The sequence below is a fragment of the Protopterus annectens genome, chromosome 14.part0, assembly GCF_019279795.1.
Source record: "Protopterus annectens isolate FY-2018-M chromosome 14.part0, PAN1.0, whole genome shotgun sequence".
NCBI lineage: Eukaryota > Metazoa > Chordata > Ceratodontiformes > Protopteridae > Protopterus > Protopterus annectens.
The window spans coordinates 997,603,182-997,616,359 of record NC_056748.1 but is presented as its reverse complement, the minus strand read 5'-3'; the positions used below and the strand labels follow the sequence as shown (position 1 = coordinate 997,616,359).

The 13,178-nt window shown below is 39.6% G+C and overlaps 1 protein-coding gene across 3 annotated transcripts in view; it reads right to left on the bottom strand.

The window, feature by feature from the left end:
* Nucleotides 1-13,178, bottom strand: part of CHUK (component of inhibitor of nuclear factor kappa B kinase complex) — a 1,226,492-nt gene that overhangs the window by 611,804 nt on the left and 601,510 nt on the right. For all 3 annotated transcript variants that reach the window (XM_044056797.1, XM_044056796.1, XM_044056798.1), the window contains exon 13: nt 2,391-2,514. In XM_044056797.1, the coding sequence (XP_043912732.1) occupies nt 2,391-2,514 (124 nt within the window). The remainder of the gene's footprint in view (nt 1-2,390; nt 2,515-13,178) is intronic.

Sequence of the window (13,178 nt, the reverse complement as noted above, 5' to 3'; positions counted from 1 at the left end):
TTTGAAGGAGAACACTTTAGCTCAAGTACATTGTAAAACTCCAAATATTAAATCACTGCAGATACTATTAAATTAGGGACACATCTGGCCTCTGCTTTGGGGCTGTCTATATCCGTGAAGACAAGTAATTCAAGACCATGAGTCTTCATTTGGGGCTCTGTCTCTCTTTTTGCTTCAGTTACTGATGCAGTTACTTACCATCTGTTATTCTTCTTTATCTTTTCCTCAATCCTTGTTACAGCCTTCATATTGGTTTGTATGCCCCTATTTAACAGTCTTCGTGTTTAGTCATATTTCATTTGTTTAAAGTATTGTGTTTCTGAATTTACTTTTGGGCTTGTCTTCTTTAATTAATTCATACAATCAACTTATTTCCCTTCTCCCATCGTATCCCCTTAGTTTCCCTTTAGTTTATGCAGCCCATTATGCATCAGTCCCATCTGTATTTTGTTAAGGGTGGCCCCTTCTAAGCCTCCCAGCTGTACTCCTGTCTTGTTTTCCTCACTCTAGTAATTTCAGTGGCATGATAACCACATCATCTTTTATTTTGTTCTCTGACTGCCAGAATCATGGACTATTTGCCTGACCACCTCTCTCTGTTTCTGTATTCCAGCATTTGGTGTGACCCTGCAGTGCCACTTTTGCTTGGTAAAATTTTGAGCCTTTTGGCTTGTTCCTTTGGTCTGATTAATTTCAGCAACTTTGATAAACTTCAAGTGCACTGGTCCATTAGCTCCCCTCTAATACTCCTCAATGTTGGGGATTTCTCCCTTTGCTCTACAGCAGTGCTGTTTGTTTTTCAGTCTCACTTCCTCTTTGTTCCCCTTCATTTTTAGCCCTTAGTTTCTCATTTTCTTTTTTCTTTCTTGTTGTCCATTTTCCTTCTTTGGTGGCATGTGCTACCCTCAAGCTCTTTCTTCTCCACATACTAATCATCTTCCCCTAAGCCATTCCACAACTGTTTTGTGGTATTTTGGTTAGTCTGCTTAGTGATGTGCAGTTTCTGACTTCTGTGACCATCAGTTGACATTAATTTGGGCCTCTCTACTGCTGCATGCCAGCTTCTTGGATGGTCCTTCTCTTTTTCTTATTAGCCATTTTCTCAACAGTTTTGGCTTACTGGTTATTCTTGACTGGCTAGCTTCCCTTCTTTCTAGCCTAGTACTGAGAGCTTTACAAATAGTCAAATGGACTGTGAGAAGCAGCTAATTCGTCATTTTCTTTTTTTCCCTTTTTTATTGGAGATTCTTCTTTAGTCTGGTTGTCATTTAGTCAATTCCCACTTTGTTCTCTCTCCCCCTTCTTATGCATTTTGCACATCTCCAGCCCTCAACCCCTTTGGTCTTCTGGTGCACTGAGTTTTCATGTTATTAGAAGATATTATGTGTTTTCCATTCCCTCCTTCAGGTCACCATGCATCTATTAACTGTGTTTCAGCTGCACACTTGGATCTCCTGTCTCTGTGCTCTCGAGTTTAGGATGGCTCCTGGTTGCATGTCAACAGCTGCTACTGCACTTCTCTTCTTTCTCCTCTTTATTCCTCATACCTGTGTCTGTTTTCTACTAGCCCCCTCCAGCAATATCATGCCCCCATGCTCTCTCAAACACTTTATGCAAAAAGAGGTTCCTCTGTCTACTGCTTATCTACATGTTGTTTTTTATGTTATCTGTTAATAAATTTAACAGTATTTCTATAAACTTATACCTTTCTTCCTAACCAAAGAGCAATACTACCATATATTACTACATTTATTAATTCTATTCTGGAGCTTTGCTCCCTGAACCTTTGCTGAAAATGGGCTTGTCCAGTCAGAATTTCCCAGCTAATAAAAGCATTAATTAAAAATATTAAGTAAAGAAGATAAAACTCATCAGCTATTACTGTCCTATTCCTAAAAATTCATTTTCATTACAGAAACATGACATCTGAGATCGCCGTTCACTGTTAAATATACTAAAATTTGAAACACTTTTTAAGTGTATTCCACAAAGCCTTGTAACCAATATATGCTACCTTTCAGACAGTTGCACCTTAGAGAAGACCTCTTCCAAGATACAGTCATCTTAAACTTCTTTTATACTACTTACCTGTATCATATTTTTCTGGTTGCACTCTGTAGTGTATTCACAGACATATCACACTTCTGCCTCTTGCCTGTAAAATATGGTGGATTTGTCTCCTTTTACAGAGACCTCTTCTGTCTTTATGAACAACTAGTTTCTCACCAACTTAGCTTCCATTCAACAGTTTACAACAAAAAGGCATGCAACCTTTTTTACATTCAACGATATAGACTGTTCTTTAATGCGATAATGAAATTAAGAAATTTGTGTATGACAAATACATTCAAAGAAAAAGGAACCAAATAAGTCTGTTACATTATACTTACATTGCTGCCCTCTGACCTTGGAACAGCTTACTATAATCTTGCTTTAATCCAGAAACATAATGTACTGCTTGTGCCCAAACTTTTCGCAACTGCGCATTAGGTAGCTGGATTTTACTTTCTTGCACTGCAATAATGAACAAAGTTGAAAGAATACAATTATATAAAATCTTTTCATTACAACAAAAGTAAACATTGAAGTCTGAAACAACAGAAACAACTATACAAAGGGAACAACTACTATGGCTATTCATTAATGTCAAAACATTTAAGGAATTCAAAGAATAGTCTTGAATCCGGCACTTAACGGTACCATGATAGCCTGGATTCTGTCTTAGGGCAGGAAAAATGAGTCCCTTTGATAAGTCCAAGATAAGGTGTAAAGATGTGAGAAAAGCAGAAAGAATCAAGTGGCTTTTACTAACAGGCCTTGATTCTTTCCCTTCCTTCTCATACGCCTGTGGAATCAGGAACAGAATACAATTAGATGCAACTCACTGTCACCGTTAGCAAATCCTCTTCTTGCCTTCCTACACTAAATGTCCCCCCCCCCCCCCAACTTGACATCCTTTACCTATTGCTGTAAAGCTACTTTCTTACCAACATTCAGTCCCACACTTGGGATATACCACTTAGACACCCATATCTGCACCTTTAAATCTGTAATCGTTAACTCAAAACTCGCTATTAATACAACGGTCTACATCTGATTATTAATCTCCATGGATACTCTGAAATCAATATCATTACAAATAACAAATACATCACATTATCAGTATATGCATTTTTCATTTATGCTCACAAACTGAAGCAACTATTCTACAATTACATATATGATGATTATACCTATTTCTTTTTCTTAGTAGGCTTTTATCTTTAAATTATAATCTCTGTAAAATATATGTCTTATGCATTGACTTTAAAATATGTACTATTTATCTGTGGAGCTTTTCTCCACAGGACTCCACCAAAAAGTACCTTTGGCTCATTTGGACTGTCCATGTTACCAATTACACACAAAATTCAAACTAAGCAACAGGAAATCTTGTGTAGGGACCTATAAAGAAAGGGACTGCATGTTAATTCAAACAGATGCTACTGCTTTGGTGCACACCCATGGACTAAAGCTCAAATACTGGAATTACTGCCAGTATTAACTCTGAAACTGCATTTTGGACTGAAAACCCAGAAACACTAAGGGATAATATATTCTTTAGCCAGAAGCAGTATGACTTCTCTGACCCTTCTGTGTCATTTTTGATGTTTTACTTTCAATTTCTTGCAAGTTTTTACTCTGTCTGCTTTCACATGTAACGCATTGATTTAATTATTTTAAGTAATCAATTTACTTACTCACCTTTAAATGCTTGCAGCTAATGATTTATCATTAAGGGTGTACACATTTCATAGGTTTTTCCAAAAATTTACTGCCCTTGGTTTTGGAAAGTGACTGCTCAAGGCGAACTGCTATCATCTGAACACAAAGGCTGTATAATTTTAAGGATAAACAGTAAGCTATGCTTTGGTTGCGTTAGTTTTCACTAACTGGTGGCATCACATCTTGAAACGTGGGAAGAAGATCGTTGGTACTCGAGAGTCATCATATAAACCCCAAATTCTAAAAATACTGGGTGAGTGTATGTATGTGCAAAACAATTCCAGTCAAATTTCAATTACTGCTGGTAACGTTACAATGAAAGGCACAGGGATCAGTCTGAGATGAGCCAAATTCTGCTGAGGCAGTGATTATAACATAGCTGTAAGCTGGGCAATGAGCAGTTTACCTGGGTGAGGCATTTCTTGCTTGTTACCAAGGCAGAAGCAGTGTACACTTGGGTCTGCTGCATATTCAAATACCGATGCCAGCTGAGTGGCAGTTAAAGTCCATAGATCCTGTCCATTAATGTGTGGTCATAATCCGTCAGTCACAGTCAAATTTTGATGGCATCTATTCTCAGACACTGAATGCTGAAACCTTCTAAATGACATGTCAGAAGTGTAATTGGAATTATGCAAGTGAAAAAAAAATATTGGGTTTATGGCAGCATGCATTTTAATCCAGGGAAAGAAAAGCCATATATGAACAGAGCATGCATTTCCAAATGTAATGACTTCAGATTTTTAGAAAAAACACATGAAAGAGCAACAAAATGTTACTATAAAATGTTTTACCCACTACTGAGGGCCTCAATGTGATAACAATGACTGAAGGGTAATTTGAAGCCATACAAGAAGGGCCCAGTAGTAATGACATGACGTGGCTTGTACAGAAGGACAAATGTGAAGAGGAAAAGTGGAACAAAGAACAAACTGGTGTTCTTTCACTGGGTGATGACATTACACTTGCTAAGTGGAGAAGAGAAATTTAATGTAACTGACCAATATTTCAATCCCTAATGAAAGAAGTCAGAAAAAATGCAACAAATCTCATATAACTGTAAACATGGGGAAGAATATTTTTATACTGATAAGTCAAAGTTGAGAGATTTGCATTAAAGCAGGAAGTACCACTGACTTCTCAAGAAAGATGCTACTACTACTACAAGCAAGTAAACTATACAAAAAAACAGATTGTGTATTGCAATAATGCTGGATCTTTACTATCCCTAGTCTGTCCACCTCAACTTCTTAGTGGATCTGATTAGTGGATCTGATCCAACAACTTATTACACTACCCAAGCACATGAGTCCCTTCCCTGTTCCCATAACGCACCTGCTCTCTCTATCTCTTCAGATCGAGTTTGCTTGTTTAGCTCATAAAGAGAGAACCTGGGCATATAGACAAATGGTTGAGTGGAACGGACAGTTTTCAAAGTAGGTCTGCTAGGTCTGTCCAGAAAAATATTATGACAATTTGGTAGTGGGAAGCTTTTCGAAGTGGACTGAAGACGGATAATAAAGATTCAGTACTATGGTAAATATATACCTTCTGCTTCTTATGTTATTCCATCTGTCCATTTTGACAAGCTATCTGATTTTCTTTACTTTACTGGACCAAAAGTTAAAATGAGTTAAGCACTTTCATTCCCTATAATTGGAACGTCATCGGATCACATATTCCATTCATTTTTTTAAAATTTTTAAATACTTATGGAACATGTGATTTTTAGAAGGTTTTTGACAGGTAAATTTAAATATAAATTGGATGACTGGGTTAATGTCATAGTTCTGACGAAGTTCCAATTATAGGGAACAAAAGCGCTCAACTCATTTTAATGGTCCATTAAAGTAACTTTGCTCGCAGTTTCGTCCTTGTTTTTTATATTCTTGGTTTGTCTGAATTGGTGTTATCTACCTGATTTTCTTGTTAGAATCATGAGAGGATGCCCCCCCCCCCCCACCCCCCGAGACAGTAGCCCCAGTGGATGACCCAGAGCTGGAGAACACTTAATTTGTGATGTTTATCCAAGATGAACAACATTATTAAAGTTGCTGCTATGCAAGTGTCATCAACTGATAGCTTTTTAAGAAGACTGTTGAATTTGCTACTGATCTAGATGAATAAGCCTAAGGTCTCGCTAGCATGATTTTCTTTTTGGAACTGCAAAAAAAAAGTTGTTTAGTCATAAAGCCACCTGGAGAAGGTTACCTTAGAGATTTTGTGCCCCAGTCTGGAGAATGCATAAGAAAGAAATAGTGAAGGTCTTTTCTCACAGACTACATACAGTGTAGGCATAGGCATTGTTATCTATGAATATAGTACAGTTGTGTACACTTACCATAAATGTAGATGTTTGAGTGCATTCACTGTTGCAGTCATTACATTTGGGTTATCTGCCTGCAGGTAGCCCTCAGCCGGCCTGAATACCAGAGTCTTCGGATTCCTGCATCAGATGCTGTCTCTTCTTCCATGATGTCAGGGGTATAAAACATGCAGCTGATGCCATTACATCAGTTTTTCTTGCCTCAGATGTCAGGTGCCCCCACAATGGGAAGCAATTACATGTTATGGTACACCTCCATCAAAAAGCAAATACACCAGAAAACTTAAATATACCAAACAATTTATTTTATTTTATTTTACATTTGTTGACTGGGCTAGTCTAGCTGGATACATGTCCATTTTCAGTAGAGGCCCAGGGAGATCAGCTCCAAGCAGGTAAAAAGAGAAAATACAATACTTAAACAATACTATACATAAATTTCAATGTTTGGACTTTTAAAAATTCAAATCAAGTCTACAGGTATAGACTCAAAACATGGTTTAAGATACAGCAATTTTAGATACACACAAGGTCAGAAGATAATAATATTTACACCTAAGAAAGAGATATGGAGGCATAAGAAGGTTATGGAAGAAAAGAATAGGAAAAAATAATACACTGGCTAGTATATGTTTGGTTTGCATAGAAAAATTGATGTAGAGGGCACATGGAACAGGAATAAGGGTTGAAAGCAAGATGAGACAAATAAGGAGAGGAAGCAGGACTCAGTCTGGTTTAAAGCAGGGACAATGCCAGAGAATTTTCAGATGGTCCTTAAGGTTTTTTTTTGAAGAGAGATGTAGATGAGAGAGATGTGAGTGTTCTAGGGAGATGGTGCCAGATTTTGCACACCACATTAGTAAAGAGCGAGTCGCCTGCTTTGTTGTTAGATTTAACATTGGAAATGAGTAACTTATTAGCTGAGCGAAGTGTTTCCAGATTTTTATAAGGGGAGATCAGGTTAGTAAGGATAGGGGTATTATTTGGGTGGTAGAGAATTTTTTGTATGATCACTAGTTGATTATACAGAAGATGGTTTTGAAGTTCGGACCATCCAAGTTGTTTGAGATTAAGACAGTGATGGGTTCTGAAAGGAGTGCCTGTGGCAAATCTGGCTATGTTGTTATAACTGGTTACAAGCTTGCTTAGATTGTGTCTTGACAGATTGGTGTATATAGCAGAAGCATAGAATAGGGTGGAAGTGAGGTGAGTCTGGGCAATGGAGGTTCTAGCTTGTGGAGTGAGGAAGGGTTTGACTCTATACAGGGAGCCTAGTTTTTTATTAACAGATTGAATAGTATTGTTGATATGGTCATCAAAGTTGAGTTTGTTATCTATGGTAATGCCCAGGAGACGTGTAGTAGTATCAGGGGAAATAGTAGTTCCATTATTAGAGGTAATTATGAAGTCGATCTCTGGTGACTTTAGGGTAGGAGCAAAAAGCAGAAGTTTTGTTTTTTTTGGATTTAGGAGAAGGCAATGATGGGTAAACCAATTTTCAAAAGTGTTAAATACTGTTTGAGTGAGGGTTTGAAGAGAGGTTGCTGATTTAGCAGTACATATCAAGGTTGAGTCATCGGCATATTGTATACAGGTGGCTTTAGGAAATACAGTGTTGAGATCATTAATAAAATTTGTGAAAAGAAGAGGGCCTAGGATAGATCCTTGAGGGACTACAATGTTTACGGGTAGAGGTGTAGAGAGAGTATTGTCCCAGAGCACTGCTTGTTGTCTATTTTCAAGATAGGATGTAAACCAGTGTATTGCTTGTGGGTCAAGAGATTGGGCTTTTAGTACACTGATCAGTAATTTGTGGTTCACCATATCAAAGGCTTTGGATAAGTCAATGAATAGTGCAGAAGGATAGTTATTATTTCGATTTCTGTTGATACAGTCTGTGAAAGTTAGTAGGGCGGTAGTTGTACTATGAAAGGGCCTGAAGCCATGCTGGCTATTGGCTAGTAAATTATTATGGAGCAGATGTTGAAGTAGTTGATAGTGAATACATTTTTCCATTATTTTGGCCAGAGGGGAAAGTAAAGCAATAGGTCTAAAATTAGAGATATCAGTGGAATTACCACCTTTATGTAACTGGATGATATAGGAGACTTTCCAAATGGATGGCATGTTTCCTTCTATGACTGTTAGGTTTAGAAGGATGGATATAGGATATGCAATGACTTTGGCTGCTATTTGAAGGTATTCAACCGGGAGGCGGTCGGCAGAAGGGGTACAGGGTTTGAGTTTTTGTAGGAGTTTACAGATAAAGGATGTTGGTACTGGTTGTATATGTAAGGAGGGCACTGAGCTATTTGTGTTTTGGAAAGGGGTGGGGGAAGTAGGGGATAGTGTATTAGCAAGAGTTTGGATAGTTTCAGTGAAGTAATTGTTAAAGGCATCTGCTATTTGTAAAGGATTATGTGGAACTGATGATGGGGCTGGAGTTTGAGTAGCTTGTTGATGCCTGACCAGAACTTTTGAGGACTTTTCGGGTGTGTTTGTTGAAGGAGGAAATAATAGTTTTGTTTATCTAATAAAATGTCTTTTTTGGTTGAATTTCTTAGCTGTTTATAGAGTAGGTGGTCAGCAGAGCTCTTAGTGACTCTCCATTTGGTCCATGTTTTGTTTCTAAGGAATATTTTTTCTCTGGTTTGTTTTGTGAGCCAAGGGGCTGCTTTGTTTCTAATTCGGGAAGAGCAAGGAGGGGCATGATGATCTAGGATTTGTAAGAATTTAGTATTAAAGTAGGAAACAGCTTCATCTAGTCCAAGTTCTTTCAGAGGAGACCAGTTGCAGGCCTTTAGTTCTCTTTGAAAGCTCTCAGCTTGAAAGTGTTTTTTTTGAGTGATAGGATGTAAAACTGTTGTTATTAGGACTATGAGCTTTTTGCTTTGCTATATAGGTTAGCACATGGTCACTAATGTCATCAGGAAGTATTCCTGGTATGTAGGTTTCAGGATGACTATTTATAAGGATCCAGTCAAGGATGGTTTCTTTATTACTAGGTTTGTGAATTCTTGAGGGGTGTTTATTATTTGTGTGAAGCCATAAAGATTAATAAGGGTGTTAGGTTTGGAGGAGCTACAGATAGTCCAGTCAATGTTAAAATCACCTAGTACAATTGTTTCTTGAGGTAGATGGGTGGAAAGGGTATTAAGAATGTTTTCTAAAGTGTTAATATTGTTTCCTGGAGGAATATAGGTACAAATGATATAAATAGATTTTGATTTGTTAAGGTGGAGTTTGATGGAGAGGGTTTCTGCATTATTATCACACATTATAGGATGAGACTAGGAGTTCTGATTTATATAAGATGGCTACACCGCCACCCTTTTTGGAAGTTCGGTCATTTCTGAGGATGTTGTAACCAGGTGGGGTTATATTTCTAGGTCATGAGTAGAGGGTTTCAGCCAAGTTTCTGTAAGGCAAAGGATATCAAATGCATGCACTTGTAAAAGAGCATGCAGTTGACTAAGTTTGTTATTAATGCTACGGATGTTAAGTTGAGCAATTCTTAGTGAGTTTGCTACTTGTATAGAGGTAGAAATATTTTTTGGATATATGTTGTTGTGGGTTATTGCAGAATTGTTGATTTGGGCAGGGATTAGGATGAATATCACCATCTAATAGGAGCAGAGTGGGATGTTTTGGTAAGGTTTTTATGCTTTTAAAGTACTTGGGTAAGTTTATCTTATTGGAAAAGTAAAGAATATGGGGAGATCTATGAAATCCTGGGAGTAGGTATGCTGAGGTAGAAGTTATGTTGCTATGGGAGAGGGAGCTAGGGTGTATGTTAGGTAGTATTTGTTGGTGTGGAGGTACATAATTAACTAGAGAGAAATGTTCATAGATGGTTAAAGTGTAGGGAACAGCTTGAAAAAATAATGAAGAAATAATAAGAAGATAGTTTTTATAGTTAGTGTTCTGTGAGAAGGTCATTTGAGGTAGTAGGGTAGTAGGGTAATACAAAATGTTAGATATAGCTAGATTATGAGATATAATGTGGTAGAATAGATAAGTGGTGACTAGAAGGGAAAGTAGCAGTAAAGAGAGAGTTCGTAGGGCTGATAAAATTGTCCTCTAAAAGCAGGGAGGAGAGGGTTCAGAAGAGAGTTAACAGTGGGTGTGGATGTTAAGTAGTAGGGGGCAGTAGTAGTGAGGAGAGAGGTAGTGTGGTGGTTAATTCTTGTTTAGAAGTAGGGAGGAGAGGAGTAAGGAGAAAGCAGTGGGAGTGGTTGTTAAGTAGTAGTGACAGATGATTGGGGGAATACCAGAGGACAATACTAGAATACAAGAAGGAAAGGTAGAGCCAAGAGAAGTCAGTGGGCTGGATGGAGGGTAACCAGGACTGCAACAGTGAATACACTCGAACATCTACATTTATGGTAAGTGTACACAACTGTACTATGTTCTTCGTGTTTCACTGTTGCAGTCACTACATTTGGGTTGATTCCCAAAGCTAAGGAAGGGAGGAGGAAGTTAGAGAGCATCAGGGCCAGCTATTCAGCCCTGCAAGACTGCAGTGGCAAAACCAGCTCTAGATTTAGAAAAAAAGAGGCATGTGGTAATGCTTGGTGAAGGTATGTACAGAGCTCCAGGTAGCAGCTTCTAGGATGTCCCTGGTAGGGACTCCTCTGAGAAAGGCTGCAGAGATAGATGCAGCCCTGGTGGAATGTGATCTTATCCCCTATGGGGTAGGTTTTCCATGGTGCTTGTAGCAGAAATGAATGCAATGGGCTATCCATTTGGAAATGGTTGGCTTTGAAATGGCCTTCCCCTCTACCCCTGCAGTAAAGCTAACTAGCAGCTGTTCAGATTTTCTGAGAGGCTTAGTCCTGTCCAAATAAAATCTAAGTTGTCTGTGCACGTCCACAGAGTGCAGTATTCGTTCTCCTTTGTTTTGTGGATTAGGGAAAAAAAGTAGGCAAATGAATGGATTTATTTAGGGCCACACTAGACACCACCTTGGGCATAAAGGAAGGGTTGGTCCTGAGGGAAACTCTGTCTGCATGGAAGATAATGAAGGGTTCTACTGCCACGAGGGCCTGTAATTCACTCTTCTAGCTGAAGTAATGTCTAGAAGGAAGGCTGTTTTCCAAGAAAGGAATTTCAACTCTGCTGTTGCAGCTGGCTCAAAGGGAGGGAGACTGAGCTTTTCCAATACAAAGTCAAGGTCCCAGGCTGGAGTCGGGGCTCTCCTAGGGGGGTCTTAAATTTTTGGCCCCGCTAAGGAATTGTTTTAGCAGAGGGTGAGAGAAGAGGGGTGACTCAGTATTATAATGAGCTGAAATGGCAGAGGCATGAATTTTAACTGCCGAGAAGGATAGGCCCTTGTGGAGCATCTCTGTTAAGTACTGAAGAATATGAGGTAAGCTGGGCACCGTTGTGCGCATACCCTGAGTCTGGCTCCAGAAACAGTATCTTTTCCGCTTTTCAGCATAGGATTTTCTAGTACTAGGCCTCCTTGCCTCCGGAATGACATCTAGCACCTGCTTACTGAAGGATACTATTGGAGAGCTCAAAGAATTAGCCAGGTTGCAAGGTTCAGGGTTTGAAGCTGAGGATGCAAATCTGGCCCACCTGCTGGGACAGCAGGGAAGGGGTCTGAGGTAGGTGCCATGGTTCCAGCAGTGTCATACTGAGCAAGAGGGGGTACCCAGTGCTGGTGTGGCCAGTCTGGTGCAATCAGTATTGTCCTTGGCTTGTCCTGTTTGATCTTTAGCAAAACCTTCAAGAGGAGAGGCAGAGGGGGAAAGGCATAAACCGAGAGGCTTTCCCATGTAAAGGACAGGGCATCCACTTTCCAAGCTTAACTGTGGGGAGTCCTTGTGCAGAATTTGTCCAATTGGTAGTTCTGAGGGGAGGCAAACAGGTCTACCTGTGGCGTGCCCCATTTGTTCCTCAAGAAGTTGAATATTTTTGGTTCCAGTTTCCATTCGTGTGGATTCATGAGATTTCTGCTTAAGTCGTCTGCCAGTGTGAATTTAGCTTGCCTGGAAGGAATTGAGCTTGTAGGTGCACTTAGTAACTCAAGGCTGTATTCCACACAGCCATGGCTAGTCTGCAGAGAGGGTACAAGTGGGTTCCCCCCTGCTTGTTTATGTACCACATAACTGTGGTGTTGTCTGTCTTTGCCAATAGTTGTCCTGGAAGAATGCAGTCTTTGAAGGCTGCCAGGGAATTCTGTACAGCTAACATTTCTTTTTTGTTGATATGCAGGTGCATCTGTCTTGGGTTCCATTTCAATGAATGCACTGCCCTGCCAAATGAGCCTCCCATGCATAGTCTGATGCGTCTGTTAGGGTTTGGGCGGCAGGGGTTAGAGTGAATGGCAGTCCCTTGTTTTGTTAGCAGGCCTCTGCCCACCAAAGGAACTCTGTCGTTATACAAGGAATGATAGGAATCATTGATTCCAGGTCCTGAAAATGTTGACACCACAGTCTTTTTAGATACCACTGTAGTTTCCTCATATGCAGTCTTGCATATGGAATTAGGAGAATGCAAGAGGCCATGAACCCCAGGGCTTGCAGAATTTTCCTTGCAGATAGCTGCGGTTTTGTGTCCAATAGTTTGAAGTAGGTTGTCAAATAAACTTGTTTCTCCAGAGTGAGGAAAGCCATCTGGGAAGTTGTGTTCAAGCTTGCACCCAGGAATACAATCTGTTGGCAGGGTACTAGGTGAGATTTCTTTTCATTTATGGTGTACCCCAGAGAGGTTAGAAGTTTCTTTACGAATGCCGGATGTTGTAATAGCAAATCCTGGCTTTCTGCCTGAATCAGACAATCGTCCAAGTATGGGTATATATGAAGATTTCTCTCCCTGCAAAATGCAATGGTTGGAGCTAGACACTTTGTGAATACTCCGAGCGCAGTAGATAAGCCAAAGGGAAGTGCAGAGAACTGATAGTGCATGGAGCCTGCCCTGAAGCGTAGGTATTTCCTGAAAGATTCCCTTATTGGAATGTGCAGGTAAGCTTCCTTTACTTCTAAGGTTGCCAACCAGGCATCTTTGCCTAGCATAGGAAGAAGCTGTTGAAGTGTTAGCATTTTGAATTTTGGGATTACCAGAAAGGTGTTTAGAATGGAGA